This window comes from Somniosus microcephalus, chromosome 30 (genome assembly GCF_052327205.1).
Source record: "Somniosus microcephalus isolate GS21.2 chromosome 30, FLI_Smic_1.0, whole genome shotgun sequence".
NCBI lineage: Eukaryota > Metazoa > Chordata > Chondrichthyes > Squaliformes > Somniosidae > Somniosus > Somniosus microcephalus.
In genome coordinates this window covers 24,846,609-24,872,392 of record NC_141016.1, presented here as the reverse complement: position 1 = coordinate 24,872,392, position 25,784 = coordinate 24,846,609, and the positions used below count along the sequence as shown (strand labels likewise).

Sequence of the window (25,784 nt, the reverse complement as noted above, 5' to 3'; positions counted from 1 at the left end):
GAGATACTCAAGGCGAGAGGAGGTGGTAATGGGACAGGTAAAGGAACAAAGGATGGCTCTAGATGGGGCGTGAATTGCGCTGGCAGAATGAAGGACAACTGCCACGTGGGAGGGAAGAAGAAAAAAAAAAGGCCAAACAAGAATTGTGGATAAAAAAAGAGGAAAAAATGTGATAGGGGCCGAGGTTATGATCTGAAATTGTTGAACTTGATATCGAGTCCGGAAGGCTGTAAAGTGCCTAATCGGAAGATGAGGTGCTGTTCCTCGAGTTTACGCTGAGCTTTCATGGAACAATGGAAGAGGCCGAGGACGGTGAGGTCTGAGTGGGAATGGGGCGGAGAATCAATGTCTCTTAATCTCTCCTGCTTTCTATCCTATCACTGACCTTCCCTTTTGTTCTTTCATCCCCTCCCCCTTTTCCCAGCCCCTAAACTTGCTTTCCATTTCCTGCTTTTTTCCAGTTCTGACGAAAGGTCATCGACCCGAAACGTTAACTCCGTTTCTCTCTCCACGGGTGCTGCCCTGGCCTGCTGAGTATCTCCAGGAGCTCAATACTTGGGGGAAGCACAGGGGCAAAGCAACACCCAACCCCTTCACGCATGGTCACCACGCACCCTTGGGATTTTTAAAGAGTGCATAATCTCGATGCCTTTGCGTAGAGGCAACGACGAGGGTTTAAAATAACGAGAGTAGATGGGAGCTGCTCGAATCACAGAGGGCCCAACATGGATTCAGGCCAGAGAAAGTGAGTGTGGTGGAGGAGAACGTTGCTCCGATTCGGAGAGCGAGCCTCTGAAGAGAAGAGTGCCCTGCCAGGAGCCTAGCTGGGGTCAGTAGGCAACCTTACACCAACTTGTACCTTTAACCGAAGCCCACATGAAGCTTTGGGACAGAAAATCCAGTGTAAAACTTAAAGCCTCAACCACTTTCTTACCAATCACAGCCTGTCTGTATGTGTGTCTGAAGTGATGGAGATAATATCTGTTAGCAGACCTGTAGCTGTCTTTCATCACTCCGGAAAACTTGCTCTCTCCAGTGCGCGTGAAATCACTCTAACAACACAAAAATAAGACACTTCAGCTTAAACTAAAGGAAGCCTTATATGAAAATTGGTTTTATCCCCTTTCTTGCTCTGCCTGTCTTGTAAGGGATCTCACATTGTGGGAGAGCAACCAAACTGCACTCCCCCCCCCACACCCCACCCCCGCCGCACAAAAGTGGGAGCGGTCTCCGTTCAGACCCTTTCCTGCCTCAGGAACCCAGCGACCCGCCCGCTGCCCGCCTGCCACACTTTGGCCACTGCACACGTGCCAAGTACGGTCGCCGCGGCATCAGCGACGAGTGACGCCCGCAACGTCGAGGGGATTCGCACTGGAACGTCACAGACCTCAGCTCCGTGTGCGAGCCCAAACAATGAGGCGTGGAAGGCCACTGGACCCACGGAGGGTCACGGATGAGTTCAATCCTGTCCCCGCCCAGCACCCACACACAAAGGCTTTCCAAAAGTCACTGGGCACTCAGTCACGCCGGAGAAGCAGAGAAGCCACGTTCATTTTTCTCCCTCCCTGCCCGATGAGAACTGAAAGAAAAAGAGAAAGACTTGCATTTCTGTAGCGCCTTTCATGACCACCGGACGTCTCAAAGTGCTTTACAGCCAATGAAGTACTTTTGAAGTGCAGTCACTGTTGTAACATAGGAAACAATTTGCACAGAGCAAGGTCCCACAAACAGCAATGTGATAATGACCAATCTGTTTTAGTGATGTTGATTGAGGGGATAAACATTGGCCCAGGACACCGGGGATAACTCCCCTGCTCTTCTTCGAAATAGTGCCATGGGATCTTTTACATCCACCTGAGAGAGCAGACGGGACCTCGGTTTAACGTCTCATCCCAAAGGCGGCACCTCCGACGGTGCAGCACTCCCTCGGCACCGCGCTGGAGCGCCAGCCTAGATTTATGTGCACTGAGGCTAACTGTTGCTTACTGTCCCTCAACTGAGATCAGCTTTCTCAAAGAAGTATCAGATTTGGGACCTCCTGGTCAGTACAAAGACGTTGGGTACATTGTACCGGTCCGGGATGGGGTTTACCAGATATCCTGACTCCAAGTTGACGGCGAGGAGAAGGTCCTACCTTCATGGCCGCAGTGCCCGCGTACTGCCTGCTGATGACGTCCCCATTATTCGCCCAGATGCTCTGGAATATTCTATGAGCACATTGGGGAAGAGAAATTTGTTCAGGCAGAATTCTCAGCACCTTCAGCTGTAAAAGAAGCCCAGAAAAGTGGAACTAGATTATAAAACGTTACGTTAAACTCGCGGTCAGTTCAGTGAGACTCTTGTGGGACAACCGTCGCTGGAATCACCTCAGACAGGAACCCAACCCCTGGAGCAACTCTTGAGCATTCCTATCTGGGCTGAAGGTGAGCTCACCGGCCTTTCACCTTTGGTCAAAATGTGACGGAACGAAAGTCTTATCTTTCACAGAATCGTAGGAATTTACGGCACAGAAGGAGGCCATTCGGCCCATCGTGTCTGTGCCGGCCGAAGAGCTCTCCAGCCTAATCCTATTTTCCAGCTCTTGGTCTGTAGCCCTGTCGGTTACGGCACTTCAAGTGCATATCCAAGTACTTTTCAAATGCGGTGAGAGTTTCTGCCTCTACCACCCTTTCAGGCAGTGAGTTCCAGACCCCCACCACCCTCTGGGTGAAAAAAGTTCTCAACTCCCCTCTAGTCCTTCTACTGTACCAATTACTTTAAATCTATGCCCCCTGGTTATTGACCTCTCTGCTAAGAGAAATAGGTCCTTCCTATCCACTCTATCTAGGCCCCTCATAATTTTATACACCTTGATTAAATCTCCCCTCAGCCTCCTCTGTTCCAAAGAAAACAACCCCAGCCTATCCACTCTTTTTCATAGCTAAGTATCCTTGTAAATCTTTGCCCGCCTCTGCCTGAAGAGACTTTGCAGTGGTTTCCATCCAACTCCCGGCAAGAGCACAGACCACTTCATCGCTCTGTGGGGACGGCAACCTGAGCCTCAGTACCCCTCGGTGGAGATGAGGATCCGCATCAGTGGGCGCTGAGGCCCGAGCAATACTCAGTGCCCAACGCGCTCGGAGCTCCATCGTGTGCGCTGACCGCACTAGCACACAGATTGTACGCAAGGCTCAGCGAAGTCCCATTTCTCACGCGGATGGGGCCCTGCTCCCCATAACGTGCCCGGAGCTGCTGAGGGGGTGTCCCGGTCGCTCAGTGCTTGTAGCACAGAGGGAGGGTCACCATCTACTGCTTTTCCCTGCGGCCTGAGCTTCCTTGCTCCCGTGGCTTTGCAATCGACACTGATGCCATTTCCCACCACCCCCGAGAATGAATGGGCCTTTCCATGCGCCAGCAGACCTTTACAACCTGCTGGCTCCGATAGATCCTCAGGGCTTGCCCAGCAGATTGTGTGCAACACGCTGGAGAGGCCGTAGAAGATTGCGTTGCCAGGTGAGGTTCATCTCCTGGCTCTCAAGCATGGCCATCACCGTGGACCATGCACCACAACTGCACTATGGGCCCCTCAGACTCACCCAGAGAGGCCACGAAGACAGCTGATGTAGGAGATGGAATTTTTATAGGGGGGGCGCTCGTTGGTGGGGCAGTGTCGAGGGAGCTTTACACTGCAAATATCCAAAGCTGTACCTGAGCTGGGAGTGCTTGAGCATAACATTGAAAGGCACAAATGGGCAAGTGTTCCAGTTCCCAGCACTGACATCCCTCAACTTTGGCATGGGGAGGGGGGAAGAGTGGCAGACAGGGATGAGAGGGGGTGGGGGAGGGGTGAGAATGTCAGGGGGGGGAATGAGAGGGAGACCGAGCGAGAAGGGTGAGGGGGACGGGGCAAGGGTTGACAGGGTGGGCCGAGAGGGGGCGAGAAGGAGGAGGGGGGGGGGGGAGAGGGGTTGCTTTACTTGTTGTTCCAGGATGTTGCGGGCAATGGCAGTTTGAACGAGATTGGTTCGATCAAGACTGTCCATGCAGTTGACACGAGGCACACTCTCCTGCTTGCTCATCACCCTGTCCTCAGTCAATCTGTGGAACACAAAACAAAGGGGAAGGATTATCCGGAACTGGCAGAGTGTTGGAAGATCACCAGGTTCACTGCCACTGTCCATTCTCGGAGGACAACAGTGAGCGAGGGAAATTTGCCCATCTCTGGGTAAACAGTAACACCGGCAACAACCTGGTAACATCTCAGCTGCCCACTCCCTTGATGACACCATGGTACCTGGGTTACGGAGACTCGGCGAAAAGCCTCTCCTCAGCCCCAAGTTCTCAATCCTAGACACCGTGTTGGGAGGACATAGGAACTTGGAGGTGGCCATTCAGCCCCTCGAGCTAGCTCCGCCATTCAATTAGATCACAGCTGAGCTGTACCTCAACTCTGTTTACCCACATTTGCCAAGGCGAGGCAAAAGGGGGGTTTCCCAAAAGCGGGAGAAGGAAATTTGGAGGGTCATTCCCAGGGCAATCCCACACATCCCCACGAGCAGAGGCCTGGGTGTGGGTTTGCTGGCTGTGGGTTCTGTGCAGGGCAGAAGGCCCCACCTGGGGATAGGAGAAGAGAACCCCAACCAAAAAAACAGCAGCATGCCCCACACACTAAACAGCCCCAGTGCAGAGCCTGCCTTTAAACCTCCTGCGACCGGACTGACTGGACTGATCGGAGTGCCTGTCTGATGGATCTCATGCATTGTGAAGTCTTCCATTTTACTTTTCTCCTCCCCTCCCCTCCCGACCCTTGCTGGGGAAGTGCTTCCACGGGTGACGGAATCCCTCCAGCATCGCAAGTGCCCACTGCTTCTGCACGAGCCCGGGTCCCGGAGACGCAACTGCGTTCGTAGACCTAGGAGGGGCGGAGAAGAAAGAGGCAAAACCCACGACAAGGAATTTGTTGGGACACATCCTTTTCGTCCCACCCCCAGTGGTTGCACCTATGCCAGGTGGCGAGGGCAGGCAGGCGATTTGCAGGCGGATAAGGCATCACAGCTGAGCTTGGTGCTGTCCTCAAACTCCTGCAGTCCTTGCAGCGCGAGGCTGCAACCAGCAGCAGCGCCCAGTGTTAAAGATTCCCCTCCCGAACCAAGGCTGGCGAGAGACCCACTGCTTGTCCCCTCTGCTTATTTTTTGCTGTTCACAGCAGATCCTTTAAAAGGTGGAGAAACTGGCATTTTAAAATATGGCAAAAAAGGGGCACACTTCCCCTTTAAATTAAGATTGACTGCCTTGTGTAGCATGGACCGAGGTTCAGTCACAGGGCATTTTCATTGACAATGGGTCAGAATTCCTTGCCCTATGACCAGGCTGGGCAGATTAATACGAAGGCAAAATACTGCGAGCGCTGGAAATCTAAAATAGAAATAGAAAATGCTGGAAATACTCAGCAGGTCAGTCAGCATCTGTGGAGAGAAAAACAGAGTTAACGTTTCAGGTCGATGACCCTTCGTCAGAACTGACCTGAAACGTTAACTCTGTACTCTGTTTCTCGCTCCATAGCTGCTGCCTGACCTGCTGAGTATTTCCAGCATTTTCTGCTTTATTTCAGGTTAGTGCAAGAGTTGTACAAGTGCTAGTGTCAGCTGTGGCTCAGTGGGTAGCACACTCGCCTCTGAGTCAGAAGGTTGTGGGTTCAAGTCCCACTCCAGAGAATTGAGTACAATCAATCTAGGCTGACACTCCAGTGCAGTGCTGAGGGAGTGCTGCACTGTCGGAGGTGCCGTCTTTTGGATGAGACGTTAAACCGAGGTCCCGTCTGCTCTCTCAGTTGGACGTAAAAGATCCCATGGCACTATTTCGAAGAAGAGCAGGGGAGTTATCCCCGGTGTCCTGGCCAATATTTATCCCTCAACCAACATAACAAAAACAGATTATCTGGTCATTATCACATTGCTGTTTGTGGGGGCTTGCTGTGCGCAAATTGGCTGCCGCGTTTCCCACATTACAACAGCGACTCCACTTCAAAAATACTTCATTGGCTGTAAAGCGCTTTGGGACATCTGGTGGTCGTAAAAGGCACTATATAAATGCAAGTCTTTCTTTTTACCTGAACCATTTCAGATCATTGATGATGTTGCTGATGCCTTCAATCAGGAGCTCGACATTTTCAAACTTCCTGCTGTGGCTGTAGGAAGAGAACAATCTGCGTTACTCACATTGGCAAGTCTCCTTTACAAAAGGGAAATCTCACTTCATCCTGTAGCGAGTGTTCCAGTCAGGCCCTGCGCAGAACCACCAAAGTCTTGTTCAACGAGTATTATAAGACAAAAATTTGACACCGAGCCACATAAGGAGATATTAGGGCAGATGGCCAAACGCTTGGTCAAAGAGGTAGGTTTTAAGGAGCTTCTTAAAGGAGGAAAGAGAGGTAGCGAGGCAGAGAGGTTTAGGGAGGAAATTCCAGAGCTTAGGGCCTAGGCAATAGAAGGCATGGCCATCAATGGTTGAGCAATTATAATCAGGGATGTTCAGGAGGGCAGAATTAGAGGAGCACAGATATCTCGGGGGGGGTTGTGGGGCTGGAGGGGATTACAGAGATAGGGAGGGGCGAGGCCATGGAGGGATTTGAAAACAAGGATGAGAATTTTGAAATCGAGGTGTTGCTTAACCGGGAGCCAATGTAGGTCAGCGAGCACAGGGGTGATGGGTGAACGGGACTTGGTGCGAGTTAGGACACGGGCAGCCGAGTTTTGGATGATCTCAAGTTTACATAGGGTAGAACGTGGGAGGCCAGCCAGGAGTGCGTTGGAATAGTCAAGTTTAGAGGTAACAAAGGCATGGATGAGGGTTTCAGCAGCGGATGAGCTGAGGCAAGGGCGGAGATGGGCGATGTTACGGAGGTGGAAATACGCGGATTTAGTTATGCTGTGGATAGGTGGTCAGAAGCTCATTTCAGGGTCAAATATGACACCAAGGTTGCGAACAGTCTGGTTCAGTCTCAGACAGATGTTAGGGAGAGGGATGGAGTCAGTGGCGAGGGAACGGAGTTTGTGGCGGGACCGAAAACAATGGCTTCGGTCTTCCCAATATTAAATTGGAGAAAATTTCTGCTCATCCAGTACTGGATGTCGGACAATTATAGAGATTATAGTCTGACAATTTAGAGACTGTGGAGGGGTCGAGAGAAGTGGTAGTGACGTAGAGCTGGGTGTCGTCAGCGTACATGAGGAAACTGACTCTGTGTTTTCGGATGATGTCGCCAAGGGGCAACATGTAGATGAGAACTAGGAGGGTCCAAGGATAGATCCTCGGGGGACGCCAGAGGTAACGATGCGGGAGCAGGAAGAGAAGCCGTTGCTGGTGATTCTCTGGCTACGATTAGATAGATAAGAATGGAACCAGGCGAGTGCAGCCCCACCCAGCTGGACAATGGTGGAGAGGCGTTGGAGGAGGATGGAGTGGTCAACTGTGTAAACATGTCAAGAAGGAAGAGGAGGGATAGTTTAGCTTTGTCACATTCACAAAGGATGTCATTTGTGACTTTGATGAGAGCCGTTTAAGTACTGTGGCAGGGGCAGAAACCTGATTGGAGGGATTCAAACATGGAGTTGCGGGAAAGATAGGCATGGATTTGGGAGGCTAACAACACGTTCAAGGACTTTGGAGAGGAAAGGGAGGATGGAGATGGGGCGCTAGTTTGCAAGAATGGAGGGATCAAGGGTTGGTTTTTTGAGGAGTGGGGTGATGGCGGCAGATTTGAGGGAAAGGGGGACAGTACCTGAGGAGAGAGAACTGTTAACAATGTCAGCTAACATGGGAGCCAGAAGAGGAAGTTGGGTGGTCAGCAGTTTGGTGGGAATAGGGTCGAGGGAGCAGGAGGTGGGTCTCATGGACAAGATGTAGGATCGATTCCTCCCCCCAACGGGTGACCGAATTGCCATACAAAGGTTTTCTGTCCAGGGAAGATACAAGAATATTTGCATATTCATGTACCTTAAGGGGTTACATTGTCCAGCTTAGACCATGGCCCCCGAATAACTAGTTTCAGTGCAGGCCTAGACAATGGGTCGGGCCTTGAACCTTTTGAATACGAATACTAACAGAAACCAACAACCTCGCATATGCAGTCACTTTGGGAGGGTTGCATTGTCAGAAAGATATCTCAAATCAATGAACAATACGAGGGACATTAGTCATCAAGAGTTCTCTGCTAGAGACAATTCACATATTTTGATATGGCCATCGCATGCTCAGAGGGGGCCAGGAAATACTGAAAGTTGGTTTTGGTTTAAAGTAACATCACTTCGAAGACAGTGTGTGGGAAGCCGCCGGCAGAACAGTGAACAGAAAGATTCGGGCCGACAATCAACTCCAAGAGACAGCCGATCGGGAGTGGTGATTGTATCTTTCAGTCAAATCATAGAGGGGCTTTTACGATCGAGTCTGAGTAAGTTTGAGAGTTTCAGTCTGAGTAAGTTTGTGAGTTTCAGTCAGATCACAATAAGGGCTTTGTGATTGAGTCTGGGTAACTTTATATGTAACAGTCAAATCGCAAATAGGTTTAACTGTGTCATATGCAAATGACCCTTGCGTAGGGGTTTGTATTTTGGGGTTGTTAGCTTGATATAAATCGTAGGGATTTATACTGGGGAAGTAATTGTGTGTGTGTTCAATAAACGAACGAATCAAAGGTTGAGCCAAAACCCTGGGCCCTGTGTATTTTGTTCTTATAAATCCCGACGTCCAAGAACTGTGTGTAACGGGGGAACCGGTATCGGAGAAAACCCCTTACAAAGATGAGAGCGGAGAGGTCATGAGGGGAGATCGGAGAGAAACTGGAGAAAGATGTGAGTTCAAGGCTAGGGGCAGGGGGGAACCTTAGAGGAAGTTTGGCCCGGTGGGCTCGGGGAAGGAAGGGAAGTGACAGAGGCAGTTGAACGGATGGTCTCAATCTTAGAGACAAAGAAGTCCATGAGCTCCTCACACTTGTTGTCGGAGGTGAGGGTGGAGGAGACAGGGGAGAGGGGTTTAAGAAAACGGTTAGCAGTAGAGTATAGAAGCCAGGGTTTATCTTTGCATTCTAGAATGATTCTGGAATAGTGAGCAGTTTTGGCAGACGAGAGCAGGGCCTGATAATGCTTTATGTGGTCCAGCCAGATCTGGCAGTGAATGGCTAAACCAGTTGTCTGCCACATCCATTCAAATCCAATCAAATCGTCTGCCAACATTTACCGTGTAGGCACACTCATGAAGACCTGTGCAAGGTCGCGGAGGGCTGCTGGTGTGGATGGAATCTCAGTTGGTTCGGGTGGGGAGGAGGGAATATTTGGGTGAATGAAGGAGGGGAACCGTTCAATTATCATGAAGCAGTGGAGGTGAGGTTCAAGCACCCACTGGCACAATCTGGCTGCAAGCCCTGGTGCCATCGAGCAATGGCGGGAGGGAGGGGTTGAGCTTTGACCGTGTAGTATCGCGCTCTTACCATTGCTGGTGGAAATCAAACGCCACATAAATGAGGCGTGGATCATTGAGCATCTCAACCTGTCTCAGGTAGGCGTCTCCAATCAGCTTCTCTGGGCCCTTCTGGTTCACCAGGTTGATGATAACCTGCAGTAAACACACAGCCAATTAATCCCATCCAAAGTCAAACGGTTGTGGGGTGGGGGGGGGGGGGTGGGGGAGACGGGGGAACGAGGGTATAAATCAACCAAGAGTCAGGTCACATCGAAAAATCACGGGCCTTCTGAGATCTGAGCTCAATCGAATTCCGTACTCTGACATCTTTTAGTATCTATGAATCTCCAGATGGCTCCAGTGCACATGTCAGTGAGCGAGTGGCCAATCTGTGGAACAGACTTGCTAGGGGAGCGGTAGAAGCAGTCAGTATTGATTCATTGAAATGCAAATTAGATAGATTTCTTTCAGAAAATAACATTTTGGGACACGGTATATGAGTAATTCGAGATGATGTGTGGTGAGTGTAGCGTGTTCGAGAGGAACAGGTGACTTTGGACTTGTGGTTCCCAAAGCTCTCCACCACTGGGGGTTTTCCTCACCTCATGTCTGAGTCTGTTGTAGGCTCAGTGATAGAGATTGATTGCTGTGATTAGTCAACAACCCCATTATTGTTGTATCACGTAACTGCCAGGATGGTAGGTGGTGAACCAGATAGACCCTGGCCTTTACTCATCTAGCATTTCCTATGTTCCTGTGCAAAAGGGTAGGACATTAAATAAGCTAAATGATGGATAAGTCACCAGGAACTGATACTTAGCATAAGCCAACAAACCTCTTTATTGTAAATCTTGAACTGTTCCTCAAAGTGGGCCTTAAAAGCTAGTTTATTTTCTTGTACACCTGCTCAAGAAGAAAGCAAATATTTAATTCCCGGATTTACATTCACTCCTGTTCATATATAAAAAACGATTACAACCTTTATTTAAAAGTGGATTGTTTTGCTTTTGGTGAGGTTTGGCCATCAGAATCCAAGGTGTTATCGCGGGCTGAGATGTAGGGTGAAAACCCCTCTGTTTCTCAGCCCCAACCTCACAAAGGAACCACCAACTGCAGCAGTCTGACCCTTTTTCCCCACTTCCCACACTCGCCCTTTTCCGACCTGTCAAAACCGTGGCCAAACTTGAGCTGTTCGCCCCCACGTCAACCCGCGAGCTGGGTTGAGCCTCCCTCAGCCAACAAGAGGGAGGCGTTTCGCGGCATCAGTCTGCCTCGGATTCGAAACCAGAAGGTGAAAAGTAAGAAAATAAATTAAAACTGCCAGTGCAGAAAAACGCGAAAGAAAAATAGAAAATGCTGGAAACAAATCAAATCAAATCAACTTTTATTGTCATTGTTAGTGCACAAGTGCAGTACAACGAAATGTAGGCTTGCGGCTCCCGAGAGTGTACATTTAGACTAAGACATTTAAACATTCAACATTCATTTGGCTTGTAGTATATTAACATAAATATAACCATAATAAAGTGAATATAACCATAATAAAGCAGGGCACTCTCCCTCCTGATGGCTCAGTGCTCATCCCTCCTGCACCTCACTCTGGCAGTGGGATCTGCGCGAGGTGCAGGAATTGCTGATCTGTTGCGAGACCAGGAAATCCTGCTCATGACACCCAGCACGGAGTCTGTTTTAAATATCCCTGCTTTGCGCGTTTCTCAACCTGCAAGAGGAAGCGGGACCGGTTCTTGACCGGGGACAGAGATTGCATCATTTAGAAGGTAAGTGTCTTCATAGACAACATTTGGTCCATGTGATCTCCTGGACTGGTTTCTATCGCATGAGGGGGTTGGACAGAAATGTTGCAGAGTATCTTTCCCTTAAGGGCCCTGGGGTTTTTTCTCTGTGTTTTGCCTCTCCCAGGAGATGACATGGCTGTGGGGGGCGGGTGGAAGTTTGGGGGTGGGGGTAGCGAAGAAGTGTTTAGCCATCATAGTGTGGGGCTCATCTTCCGATTAGGCACTTAACAGCCTTCCGGACTCAATATCAAGTTCAACAATTTCAGATCATATCCTCGGCCCCTATTACATTTTTATATATATTTTTTATCCACACCTTTGTTTTGGCCCTTCCCCCATTTTTTCTCTCCCACATGGCAGCTGTCTCCCATTCTGCCAGCGCATTTCACACCTAATCTAGAGCCGTCTTTTGTCTCCACTAGTCCTATCACCATCTCGTCTGGTTTTGAATACCTCTTAATGCCTCTTCACTTCCCTTTTGTTCTTTCATCCCCATTTCCCAGCCCCCAAACTGGCCTTTTAATCTGTTTCATTTCCTGTGTTTTTTCAGTCCTGACGAAGGGTTTGACCTGAAACGCTGACTCTGTTTCTCTCTCCACGGATGTTGCCTGGCCTGCTGAGTTTTTCCAGCATTTTCTGTTGTTATTTCGGATTTCCAGCATCCGCAGTATTTTGCTATCGTCATAGCGTGGGGCAGGCTTGATGGGCCAGCTAGTCTTTTCCTGCTCGCCAATTTCGTATGTTGGCAACTTCAGCGGAGAAGCTGCTACTCCTGTCCCCATTCCCCCATTGCTGGTCTTGGGCCAGGTGTGAGCTGCAGTACACGGTGTGCATGCTCGGCTGCGCTCCCAGTGTGATTGACTCCATTTCCCACACCAGCCCCTTTTCAAGTGTCAGCTGTGGCTCAGTGGGCAGCACTCTCGCCTCCGAGTCAGAAGGTTGTGGGTTCAAGTCCCACTCCAGAGACTTGAGCACAAAAATCTAGGCTGACACTCCAGTGCAGTGCTGAGGGAGTGCTACACTGTCGGAGGTGCCGTCTTTCGGATGAGACGTTAAACCGAGGCCCCGTCTGCTCTCTCAACAAAGCAGCAACTTTTATTTATATAGCGCCTTTAACATAGTAAAACATCCCAAGGCTCTCAGGTGGACGTAAAAGATCCCATGGCACTATTTCGAAGAAGAGCAGGGGAGTTCTTCCCTGGCCAATATTTATCCCTCAATCAACATCACTAAAAAAAACAGATAATCTGGTCATTTTTCACAAGGCTGTGGGAGCTTGCTGTGCGCAAATTGGCTGCTGCGTTTCCTGCATTACAACAATGATTACACTTCAAAAGTACTTCATTGGCTGTAAAATCACACTGGCGCATCCAGTGGTCGTGAAATGCGCTTTATAAATGCAAGACTTTCTTTTCTTTTTAGATTGCTGGCACCTGTTACCAGTTTGGTACCCGATGGAAACTGGATTGGGGTTGGGATTTCGGGGCCCCCAACTGGGACCCTTGCAGCAGCCCGCAGAAAGAAAGGAGCTGGCGAATCCTTCCAGTAACTTACTCTTGTGCAGTTTGGGACGGGGTTTGTATCGATAGCCTTGCTGACTCCAGAATACGGGAATAGATCCTCGGATCTGGACAAAGGACAAGATGTTGTCTCTGCTGTAGATCAGCTGCTCCGTCTCCACGTAATTGGCCACATTTCCGTCGCTGTCGATGCCTCTGCGTTTGTACCGCATCCCTGTGGACCAATGGGACGGAGGAATCTCATTAATTATTTCCATTACAGCTATTACGGTAACTGACGGCCGAGTGAGGTCAGTGGCACCTTGTTGCCCCTCTCACATCCCGCGCGCAGGACCGCACGGAGCCTGTTTACCTGCACAAGACAATACTGAGACCAAAACGTATGAATCCATGGTTGCCAACCATCCACTTTTCACCTGGATGTCAGCTTTTCCAGCCCACTGTTCAAGTGGGGGCTGGGAACCAGCTGATCTAGGAACGGCTGGCTTCACCCCTTAACGCACTGCGGCTCACCTCTGTGATATTGCACTGCTTATTGAGTTGTCATCTATTCTGTGACCGTGCCAGCTTATTTGAAGCTGCCCATCAGCTTTTCCAAGATTTGTAGGTTGGGATATATAATGGGGGGGGGGTCCAAGGTTCAAAGTTCAGCACGCCATTACTGATGATAAATTTAAATGAGAAGACAAAGTAAATTAAGATGTAGAGATCAAGAGGTGCCAATTTTAGATTTGATTATAGGCAGCCACACTGTAGGGTGACGGAGTGAGGTGAGGAGTTCCACAGTAGTCAGGTGTTGGAAAAGAATAAGTTTGAGTATGATGTGATTTGATTTCAAAACTTGGAATAATAATAGAGCAAACAGTGTTACATGTTGGCATCAGTAAAACTTCAGTTAATAGCAGCCTTGGGGCAGATAGTTAGTGCAGCTGTCATGAAGTTCCATGCAGTAATACGACTGGGCACGCTGCCCAGAAACCAGTGACAGCTCTGGAGCAAAACCTCTTAATGTCACATCAAGGGAGATCTCCACACACTGTCACACCAAGAGGGTTCTCCACACAGGGTGTCACACCAAGGGAGATCTCCACACAGGGTGTCACACCAAGGGAGATCTCCACACAGCGTGTCACACCAAGGGAGATCTCCACACAGGGTGTCACACCAAGGGAGATCTCCACACAAGGTGTCACACCAAGGGAGATCTCCACACAGGGTGTCACACCAAGGGAGATCTCCACACAGGGTGTCACACCAAGGGAGATCTCCACACAGGGTGTCACACCAAGGGAGATCTCCACACAGGGTGTCACACCAGGGGAGATCTCCACACAGGGTGTCACACCAGGGGAGATCTCCACACAGGGTGTCACACCAAGGGAGATCTCCACACAGGGTGTCACACCAAGGGAGATCTCCACACAAGGTGTCACACCAAGGGAGATCTCCACTCAGGGTGTCACACCAAGGGAGATCTGCACACAGTATGTCACATCAATCATAGATTATAGAATCATAGAACCTTACAGCACAGAAGGAGGCCAGTCGGTCCGTTGTGCCTGTACTGGCTCTTTGAGAGAGCTGTCCAATTTAGTCCCACACCCCAACTTTTCCCCCCATAACCCTGCAAATTAGCCCTCCGAGTACATGTCCAGTTGCCTTTTGAAACATCCTATGGAATCTGCTTGCACCACCCTTTCAAGTAGTGCTTCCTAAAGAGTGGTGTGGGGCCCAGAATTGTGCACAATACTCCAGCTGAGGCCTGACCAGCGATTTGTAAAGGTTTAGCATGACCTCCTTGTTTATGTATTCAATGCTCCTATTTACAAAGCCAAGTATCCTATACGCTTTCCTAAGTGCCCTATCAACTTGCCCTGCCACCTTCAAAGACTTGCGAATATGCAACCCCCCCCTCAAAACAGTACCATTTAGATTATACTGCCTCGCCATGTTGTTCCTCCCAAAGTGCATCACCTCACAATTACAGGAAACTTTCTGGTATCCGGCACTGACGGGACCGAGCTGGTGCCGTCAGATCAAAACTGCCGTATAAACCAGCGCTAATGTTAAAACGTACAGAGCTTTTCAGGTCCGTGTGAATCAACAAACCCTGTTGCTTAGCAACAGCTTCAAAACAGTCGGCTGCAGCTGCAAGCGTCTCTAGCTGAAGCTGTTGCTTAACTACAGACCTTGCAGAGCCTGACTGGGGAAAAAAAAGCAATGAGAAGTAAAAAAACTTATAGAAAACGGCTCCTGAATTTTGCCGGTAGATAGAGCTTTCCGGACTTTTAACCTTTGGTTAAACGAAAGTTTCCTGTATCTGCATTAAATTGCATCTGCCATGGGTCTGCCCATTTCACCAGCCTACCCAAGTCCTCCTGAAGTCTGCTAATATCCTCCTCACTATTTACTACGTTGCCAAGTTTTGTATTGTCTGCAAACTTTGAAATTGTACTCCCTATACCCAAATCCAGTTTGTTTATATATTGATATATAAGAAAATCAATTGTCCTCATACCGATCCCTGGGGGACCCCAGTGCAAACTTCTCTCTAGTCAGAAAAACATCACATCACCACTACTCACTGCCGCCGATCCCTCAGCCAGTTACATACCCAAATTATCACCGTCTCTTTATTCCCACGTGCCTCTCTTATCTGAATAAGTCTGTTGAGGTACTTTATCCAATGCCTTTTGAAAGTCCATATATACAACATCTACTGCACTACCTTCATCAACCCTCTCTGTTACTTCATCGAACTCAATCAGGTTAGTCAGACACGATTTGCCTTTAACAAATCCGTGCTGTGCCTTATTAACCCATCCTTCTCCAAGTGAGAATTAATTTTGTCCTTGACAATGGTCTCCCGTAGTTTCCCCACCGCTGACGTTAGACTGACTGGCCTGTAGTTACCAGGTTTACCCCTCTCCCTTTTTTTGAACAGGGGTGTGACGTAAGAAAACTACTAAGCACTTGGTTTGAGTATAAAACAAGGCTTTAATCAACTGTTTCACAACCATGAGTTTCTAGTTACATCACTAGTTCCTGGTTACAAAAACGTCCTGAGCAAGCTGGGCCCACGCCCGAGTATTTATACTTTCCTTGGACGGCGCCACCAGCTGGTAAGATTCATGACAGGGTGTACCATTTGCAATCCTCCAGTCCTCTGGCACCACCCCCATATCCAAGGAGGATCGAAAGATTGTGGCCAGAGATTCTGCTATCCCCACCCTAGCTTCCCTCAGCAACCTAGGATGCATCCCATCTGGACCGGGTGACTTGTTAACTTTTAAGTGATGACAACCTATTTCGCACCTCCTTTCTATCTTTTTTTTATCCTTCCCAGTATCTCTACTCTCTCCTCCTCTAGCGCATCATTAACTTCATCCTCCTCTTTTGAGAAGAGAGATGAAAAGTACTCATTCAGTACCAGTGATGCCCTCTGCCCCTACAAGATTTCCAATTTTGTCCCTAATCGGCCCCACTATTCCTTTAACTATCCTTTTACATGTTTATAAAGATTCCCTTTTATGTTACCCGCTAATCTTTTCTCATTCTCTTTTTGCCCTTATATATATGCTTTTTCAATTTCCCCCTGCACTCTGTATTCGGCCTGTTTTTCTACTGTATTCTGTCCCTGACATTTGTCATAAACCTCCTTTTACTGTTTTATTTTAACCTCCATTTCCTTTGCCATCCAGGGAGCTCCATATGAATGCCCATCTTTCCTCCTTATGGGAATGTGCCTTGTTTTTACCCGAACTATCTCCGCCTTGAGGGCCTGCCATTGCTCATTCACTGTTTTCTTGGCCAATCTTTGTTTCCTGTCCACCTGTGCTAGACCCCTTCTCAAATCACTGAAATTCGCTGTCTTCATTTTTGATTTTCTTTGTCCCTTTCCATAACTACTTTAAACCTAATTATATTATGCTCACTATTACCCAGATGTTCCCCTACAGCAACACACTCCACTTTCCCTACTTCATTCCCGGGAGCTAGATCCAACACGGCTTCCTTTCTCGTTGGGCTAGAAGCATACTGATAAGTTCTCCTGTACATGTTTTAGGAATTCCTCACCCTCCTTGCCCTTTATTCTGTCCCCCACCCAGTCTATATTAGGGTAATTGAATTCCCCTACTATTACTGCTCTATTATTTTTACATTTCTCTGAAATTTGGATACAGGTTTGCTCCTCTGTCTCCCTCTCACTATTGGGGGTGTATTGTAAACACCCAGTAATGTAACAGCTCCTTTTCTGTTTCTTAACTCTAACCAAATAGATTCAGTCTTTGAACCCTCTAGTATACTGTCCCTCAGTAGAACTGTATTATCCTTGATCAATACTGTCACCCCCCTCCTGTCTTTGTTTCCTTCCCTATCCCTCTTGAATACAGGAATGTTCAGTTCCCATTCCTGCCCATGTTTAAGCCAGGTCTCCATTATAGCCACTATATCATAACCCCATGTTGCAACTTGGGACTGTAGCTTGTCAACCTTATTTGTAACACTGCGTGCATTAACACACATGCATTCCACCACCATGCTAGTCGGCTTGGCTTTTTTCCTCCATCTAATTCCTGCTCAGTCTACAATATTCTTTGTTCTGCAGCTGCGTCCTGGTTCCCCTCCCCCTGCCAAGTTAGTTTAAACCCTCCCCCACAGCACTAGTTAACCTGCCCGTAGGGACATTGGTCCCAGTCTTGTTCAGGTGCTACCCGTCCAGTTAGTACAGGCCCCTCCTGCCCCAGAACTGGTCCCAATGCCCCAGGAATCTGAAGCCCTCCCTCCTGCACCACTTCTCCAGCCACGCACTCACCTGCACTATCTTCCTATTTCTGTACTCACGAGCACGTGGCACTGGGAGTAATACAGAAATGTTCACCTTTGAGATCCTGTTCTTTAATCTTTTTCCTAGCTCCTGAGGCTCTGCCTGAAGGACCTCAATCCTTTTCCTACCTATGTCATTGGTTCCAACATGGACCAGGACTTCTGGCTGTTACCCTTCCCCTCAAAGACCGTCCTGCACCTGCTCAGTGGGAGAACGCCACTCAAAATGTCACTCTCGCCAGCATAAAATCACCAAACAAGGAGTGACAGAGACACCCTAGTTAATGCGCCAATGTTTCCCCTTGTGGTGATACAGTTCAGTGCGCCTGCTCGTGAATACTAGACTACCTCCTCGGTATCTGCTTCTTCGGGAGATGAGGACTAGCAGGAACTTTGCATCTGGCCAGGCCAGGGGCTCTTCATCCAGTGGACAATCTGAGAGAATGGCCTCCTCCGTTAGGTACTTGGTGAAGCGGATGTGAATCTCCTCCATCTGCACAAAGCCCTGAATGATCGGGATGATCCAGTGCTCCGCCATTGCATTCTGGGGGAGATGCAAAAAAAAACTCGTCGAAAGTCGGAATAGGAAGGGAGTGGGGGGAAGAACGAGGGGGGTGAATAGAGGGAGGGGGGTAGAATAGAGGGCGGTGAATGGGGGAGGAATGGGGGGGGGAAGAATGTAGGGGGGAAATAGTGCATAAAAAGCTGGATAAAAATGAGTTTTGTTGCCCCACAATGACCTAGCCAGACTGAGCACTAAACTACAGAGGAGAAGGCCCCAGGTTCGATCCCTGGCCCGAGTTAGTCGGCCCCAGCCAAGGCAGCAGTCAGTTGCTCGGGTTGGCTTCAGCTCCCTGGACCAGTGAGGGGGGGAAAAAAAGCCCAGCTCCCTGCTGGAAGTGCACGAGTGTGAATATTAGGCGAGGATAGCTTTGGGCTGGGCCGCGCTGCACTCCAGGGTTCAATAGCCTGCTGACCTCCATCGTCTCGGCTTACACGTGAAGTGTCGAAAAAGTATTCAAATAAAAGGAGAAAGGGCAACCATTTCACGCTGGTTTCTTCTGACCTGGCCCCCCTCACCCCCGAAATGTACAAGCCCCCAAACTTCCCTTACCACCAGGAATAAACGTAACTGACCTCAGGATTTACAGCAATTAGACTTGGTGGTCTTAAAGGGGCAGGCCACAAAACCACATCCTCCAACATACTGTGAGTAATGGTGCAGGAGATCTCCTGGTGTACTTTAAATTTACCCTCAGAGGTAAAACGAGCAGAGAGAGACACAGGATAGAAGCTAGCGGGCACAGACAGAGCACCAGTCCTACCTTCTCCGCAAGCAGGTCTCGAATCATATATTTATTCCAGAAAAATCTATCCTCAATCTAAATAAAGTAGAAACACATACGTTTTAGAGAATCTTCTTTTTTAAAAAACACAACTGGTTTGCCGCATGTCTCCGCTTTGATCTCTGTGCTGCCGCCAAGCCGAGGCGAGGTGGCAGGCAGGTGGCCTCCACCTGCTTCTGCCAGTGTGGCTCCCTACCATCCATTGGGAGGTGCGTGGGAGCAAGCAGATGGGGGCGAATCTCTCTCTCGGACGTTCTCACCCTCACTTGTGCTCTGCTTGTTGCTTCCCTCCTGCTCTCATGACTAAGGGCAAAGGGGACTTCATTTGTGCAGGGCACCATGCCGGGACGGAGCCGTTCTGAGAACGGTGGAGACTCTCATTCGATTTCTTTTGGGAGACCAGGGAGTATTTTAGCGGAACTTTCCCTCGAGACATTACGGGTTGAGAAGATTCTGCTTGAATTGAGGGGAAGTGGGCTTGATAAGAAAGAAAAAAAAAACTAGCATTTATATATCACAACTTTTCAGATTGTCTCAAAGTGCTTCATAGCCAATAAATTACTTGTGAAAGCAAAATACTGCGGATGCTGGAAATCTGAAATAAAATCCGAAAATGCTGGAAATATTCAGCAGGTCGGGCAGCATCTGTGGAGAGAGAAACAGAGTTAACGTTTCAGGTTGAGGGCCTTTTGTCAGAACTATTTTTATTTCAAATTACTTGTGAGGTTTAGTTATTGTTGTAGTGTTGGCAAATGCAGCAGCTACTTGGCACACAGCAAGGTCCCACAAAGAGCAACTGGATTAAAGACCGTTCATCTGTTGGTTGAGGGATAAATATTGGCCAGGACACTGGGGAGAACTCCCCTGCTCTTCTTCGAAATATTAACCTGGGAAAGTTGATGGGGCCTCGGTTTAGATTATGTGCTTAAATCTACGAACAGTGACGGACAGGTAAAGACCCTCTGGTCCACCCAGCCTGTCCCACAAAATTGCGATACCTTATGTCTCACAACATATACACTCCACCCCACCTGAAGCCATGTGATCTCCTGGGAGAGGCAAAAAAAACAGATGAAAAACCCAGGCCAATCTTGGGGGGGGGGTGGGAATCTGGGAAATTCCTCTCCGTACCCATCTAGGCGATTCAAACTAGTCCAGATCATCACTCTGGGCCCTGTATTCCCTGCAGTACCTACCCTTCTGTAAGAGGTGATCTCTGCCCCAGCCCGAAACAGGTCCTGCCATCACTGATGATAGCAAAATACTGCGGATGCTGGGAATCCGAAATAACAACAGAAAATGCTGGAAAAACTCAGCAGGCCAGGGCAGCATCCGTGGAGAGAGAAACAGAGCCAACGTTTCAGATCGGTGACCTTTCGTCAGAACTGGAAAAAAGCAGAAAATGGAAAGCCATCTTTGAAAGGGGGCTTGAACCTACCGCCTTTGAGGCAGAGGCGGAGTGAGCCAAGCTGACACACGATGGGCCGAATGGCCCTTTTTTTCCTCATTGCAAGTCCCCCTTTTACCCACCTGCCCTCTTAGCAGCAGACTGCCGAAAATTAAACAACCCCCCACCGCCCCAGCCTATCAATCAATGTAACTGGATACATGGACAAGCTCACACTCTGGGGACACAAGCACGGGGTAACATTGGGGAAAAAAAAGTGACAACAATTTTCCTCTGACCCTTGCCCACGACGGTGACCCTTTATTGCCTTTCACATTGGCGTACTGCCGCTGTGCGGAGTTGGTGATGTCGTAGGTCAGGCTGTAGTAGAACGAGTCGGAATCGGTGAACATCTCGACGAGTTCTTCCAACAGACGGCGCGCCAGCTTCTCCTCGCCGCTCAGCTGGAAGACAGAAGCCACAGGGGGGGGGGTTAGTCCAGCCGGGCAGGGGGACTGATCGGAACCGGCTGGCAGTGCGATCGTGAGCGAGGCCGTGGAGGGGGGGGGGCGTGGGGGAGGAAAAGGCGGTGCCGAGATTTTTGTTATTGCACTCGCACGCCGGAGAATGAAACTAGTTGTTAGCGAAGTCTAACAGCCAGCATGCAATCGGCGCCCGCGTTGGCTGTTTTGCCAGTTCCTGCCACGGCCAAAGCCAAACTGGACGCCAGCTGGAGGTGAGATTGCAGCTGATGTTCTGCACTGTATTTCTGTTGACAGACACGGAAAACCTTCGCAACTCATTCCATAGAAAGCAGCAGAAAAAAATGGGACTCCAGGTAGGACACCTGAGACACGCTGGAGTTTAGAAGAATGAGAGGGGATCTCATTGAAACTTATAAAATTCTAACAGGACTAGACAGACTAGATGCAGGAAGGATGTTCCCGATGGCAGGGGAGTCCAGAACCAGGGGTCACAGTCTAAGGATAAGGGGTAAGCCATTTAGGACAGAGATGAGGAGGAATTTCTTCACCCAGAGAGTGGTGAACCTGTGGAATTCTCTACCACAGAAGGCAGTGGAGGCCAATTCATTAAATATATTCAAGAAGGAGTTGGATATATTTCATAAGGCTAAAAGGGATCAATGGATATGGGGAGAAGGCAGGAACAGGGTACTGAATTTGGATGATCAACCATGATCTCATTGAATGGCGGAGCAGGCTCGAGGGGCCGAATGGCCTGCTCCTATCTTCTATGTTTCTATGTTTCTATAAACAAAAAAAAACAAAGGACTTGCATTTCTACAGCGCTTTTCACCACCTCAGGACGTCCCAAAGCGCTTTACAGCCAATGAAGTACTTTTTGAAGTGTAGTCACTGTTGCAATGTAGGAAACGCGGCAGCCAACTTGCGCACAGCAAGCTCCCACAAACAGTAATGAGATAATGACCCGATCATCCATAACCCAAATGGGACCATAGAATGGTTACAGCACAGAAGGAGGCCATTTGGCCCGTCGAGCCCGTGCCGGCTCTCTGCAGGAGCACTTCAGCTAGTCCCACTCCCCCGCCCTTTCCCTGTAGCCCAGCAAATTTTTTTCCTTCAGGTACTTATCCAATTCACTTTTGAAAGCCACGATTGAATCTGCCTCCACCACCCTTTCAGGCAGCGCATTCCAGATCCTAACCACTCGCTGCGTAAAAAAGTTTTTCCTCATGTCGCCTTTAGTTCTTCTGCCAATCACTTTGAATCTGTGTCCTCTGGTTCTCGACCCTTCTGCCAATGGGAACAGTTTCTCTCTATCTACTCTGTCTAGACCCCTCATGATTTTGAACAGCTCTATCAAATCTCCTCTCAACCTTCTCTGCTCTAAGGAGAACAACCCCAGCTTCTCCAGTCTATCCACGTAACTGAAGTCCCTCATCCCTGGAACCATTCTTGTAAATCTTTTCTGCACCCTCTCTAAGGCCTTCACATCCTTCTTAAAGTGCGGTGCCCAGAATTGGACACAATACTCCAGTTGTGGCCAAACCAGTGTTTTATACAGGTTTATCATAACTTCCTTGCTTTTGTAATCTATGCCTCTATTTATGAAGCCTAGGATCCCGTAAGCTTCTTTAACCGTTAATCTCAACCTGCCCTGCCACCTTCAACAATTTGTGCACATACACCCCCAGGTCTCTCTGTTCATGCACTCCCTTTAGTTTATATTGCCTCTCCTTGTTCTTCCTTCCAAAATGTATCACTTCGTACTTTTCTACGTTAAATTTCATCTGCCACGTGTCTGCCCATTCCAACAGCCTGTCTATGTCCTCTTGAAGTCTGTCACTATCCTCCTCACTGTTCACCATACTTCCAAGTTTTGTGTCATCTGCAGATTTTGAAATTGTGCCCTGTACACCCAAGTCCAAGTCATTAATATATATCAAGAAAAGCAGTGGTCCTAGAACCGACCCCTGGGGGACACCACTGTATACCTTCCTCCAGTCCAAAAAACAACTGTTCACCACTATTCTCTGTTTCCTTAGTCAATTTTGTATCCATGCTGCCACTATCCCTTTTATTCCATGGGCTTCAACTTTGCTGACAAGCCTATTATGTGGCACTTTATCAAACGCCTTTTGGAAATCCATGTACACCATGTCAACCACATTGCCCTCATCAACCCTCTCTGTTACCTCATCAAAAAACTCAATCAAGTTAGTTAAACATGATTTGCCTTTAACAAATCTGTGCTGGCTTTCCTTAATTAATCCACACTTCTCCAAGTGACTGTTAATTTTGTCCTGGATTATAGGTTCTAAAAGCTTCCCCACTACTGAGGTTAAACTGACTGGCCTGTAATTGCTGGGTTTATTCTAACACCCTTTTTTGAACAAGTGTGTAACATTTGCAATTCTCCAGTCCTCTGGCACCACCCCTGCATCTAAGGAGGATTGGAAGATTATGGCCAGTACCTCCACAATTTCCACCTTTACTTCCCTCAGCACCTAGGATGCATCCCATCTGGTCCTAGTGACTTATCTACTTTAAGTACAGTCCTCCTTTCTAGTACCGCCTCTATCAATTTTTATCCCATCCAGTATCTCAACTACCTCCTCTTTCACTGTGACTTTGGCAGCATCTTTTTCCTTGGTGAAGACAGATGCAAAGCACTCATTTAGTACCTCAGCCATGCCCTCTGCCTCCATGTGTAGGTCTCCATTTTGGTCCCTAATCGGCCCCATCCTCCTTCTTACTACCTGTTTACTCGAGTTTCATTTTTTTCTGCCTCTTTCTGTGGAACTCAGTACTGCACAGGGAGTGTCAGCCTGGATTTTTGTGCTCAATTCTCTGGAGTGGGGCTATGAACCCACAACTTTCTGACTCGGAGGGGAAAGTGCTGCCACTGAGCCGCGCAAAATAGCATTAGTCCAATTGCAAGAACAGTCACGTCAGAGACGGAGCAGGCACCGCTAGCCTATGAACCGAGGACCTCCTGTTTAGTAGACAGGTGCTTTGGCCAACTAAACTACGGTGCCAGAAAAAGGGAGAGAAAAAAAACTGGGCTGACTGATCTATTTCCTTTTTGCCTAGAATGTTGGGGAAGCACCATCATCAAGTGTGAAGGAATAAGCCATATTCAGAAAAATACACCATTCTATGAAATAATTCTGGTCTTATTAAAACATGACAAACTAGGTCTGGAAATCTAGAAACCTAACTATGAAAAGCTGTAAACAGCATACAGGCTATTGAGATAAGATAAGTTGTTGACACTGAATCAATAACCTTATTGAAACAGGAGGCTGGAGGTTCCCGATAGTCTGAAGCTTTGGAAATAACACAATGGTACACCCTGTTAAGGTGTCCTAAATTACACTTCGGAAAGAAACACGGAAAATTAAGAAACATATGCCTTCATAAAAATGACATCAATGAAACACAGGAGACACGATTCTGTGTTGCAAACAGCTGAGGTAACTAAGAATTGCATAGATCACCCTGGTTGAGGCATTTTAATTTACACGTCGTAAAAAGACACAAACAGAAGACCAAGGTAAGAATGACATCAAATAGATGCACCTGCTGTTACATCATTTTTATGATGAGCTTCGAACACCTAGGGTAGAGACATAATTCTTAATGCTACCAGCTGAACTGACTAAGAATAGCAGGGGTCAGCAGAAAAATGACTAAAGATAATTAGCTTAAAGCAGCAGAAAACTTCAAAGGACATACCACTGAAAAAGAATATAAATATTGAACTTTCAAATGGGATGATAGATTCGCTGTAAAGGGGCAAAGCGATTCTCAGCTTCAGAAGCAAGCTCTGTAAGTCTACAACTCTTTGTACCTCGGGGATCAAGGTATTGTACTGTATTTGATTTTGGTGGATATGCTGGAATAAGACTAAGAACTGTAAAAATGTAACGAAGATAAGATTTGAGAATAAGGATCTCTGATAATAGAATTGTAAGATTACTGTTTTTGGAACTGTTAATGTTGCAATTGAATCACCAACTGTAATTACATGTCAGTTCTTTAATAAATCTATATATTTTTAGAATTGTCTCACATAATACTTCTGTACCAAACTCGCGAACTCAATCTCTGTACGCTCTTTGGTGAGGAGTTGCAGAATTCTGAGGGAGTTTTCCGAACCCTCATAATATCCGGAACGTTACAGTCTAGCTAAACTTATTAAAAGTGCTATCTGGAGGACGGTAACATCTTCAGGTTGTTCCTTTCCTTTAGGGAGAGATAGTCCAGACCTTTAGACCCAATTAAGCGTCTTTAGGATTCGGCTACCTCAAACTTTAGTTGAAAGTGAACGTCTGGGGAATACGCCTGATCCGGGGTAGCCCTAAAAGGGGCTAGGACTAGTAATAATCCCTTCAACAGGAGGTCCAGGTGCCAAGGTGCATTGGCAAAGGCAGGTGAGGTGAGTGGCTCTCGCCCCAGGGATGGTGCTTGGCACTGGGAGACGGTAGGAGGGAAATAACTAAGGGAATGGAGAGGCGAACCGCACATTACCTGCCGCTTGACAGAAGGATCTGTGGGGGACCTTTTGTGATGGGCAGTCTCACTCGAGTCAGAAGAAAACTTCTGATGTGTTTTGCAAAACTGGAATAAAAAAAGATACAATTACACAGCTGCCATTTAATCCCCTGGAGTCACTTGCTGTGGGGCTGATTTTCATCACCCTCTGGCCCCATTTACACCTGTAAACGGGATAGGAGCAGGTTGGAAATCAGGGAGAAAGTTACCACCGGAGATCCACCTGACCCGATTTTTTGGGCGGTTTTTGGTTTAGACAGAAATCAGCGAGGGCTTCCTCATGAATATATGTCCAATTGGGGACCAATGACAATGCCACTGCCCCATTTTCGTGTCAATCAGCATTGCCCACCGCGCGTCCTCAACCCGCCCACAAACCACGGAGCGGGAGGCGGCCATTATTGCGCTACTTAAAAGGGATCCTTACTTGCAGC

General features: G+C 48.2%; 1 protein-coding gene across 1 annotated transcript in view; it reads right to left on the bottom strand.

Moving 5' to 3' along the window:
• Nucleotides 1–25,413, bottom strand: part of LOC147098021 (phosphatidylinositide 4-phosphatase SAC2-like) — a 52,357-nt gene extending 26,944 nt beyond the window's left edge. The window contains exons 1-11 of the mRNA XM_085971227.1: nucleotides 25,327–25,413; nucleotides 20,611–20,775; nucleotides 18,904–18,960; nucleotides 17,927–18,122; nucleotides 12,786–12,965; nucleotides 10,271–10,338; nucleotides 9,464–9,588; nucleotides 6,089–6,166; nucleotides 3,957–4,077; nucleotides 2,135–2,263; nucleotides 935–1,052 (exon numbers count right to left, since the gene is read on the bottom strand). Of these exons, the coding sequence (XP_085827353.1) occupies nucleotides 935–1,052; nucleotides 2,135–2,263; nucleotides 3,957–4,077; nucleotides 6,089–6,166; nucleotides 9,464–9,588; nucleotides 10,271–10,338; nucleotides 12,786–12,965; nucleotides 17,927–18,122; nucleotides 18,904–18,960; nucleotides 20,611–20,724 (1,186 nt within the window). The 5' untranslated portion in view covers nucleotides 20,725–20,775; nucleotides 25,327–25,413. The remainder of the gene's footprint in view (nucleotides 1–934; nucleotides 1,053–2,134; nucleotides 2,264–3,956; nucleotides 4,078–6,088; nucleotides 6,167–9,463; nucleotides 9,589–10,270; nucleotides 10,339–12,785; nucleotides 12,966–17,926; nucleotides 18,123–18,903; nucleotides 18,961–20,610; nucleotides 20,776–25,326) is intronic.
• Nucleotides 25,414–25,784: the final 371 nt, after the last annotated feature.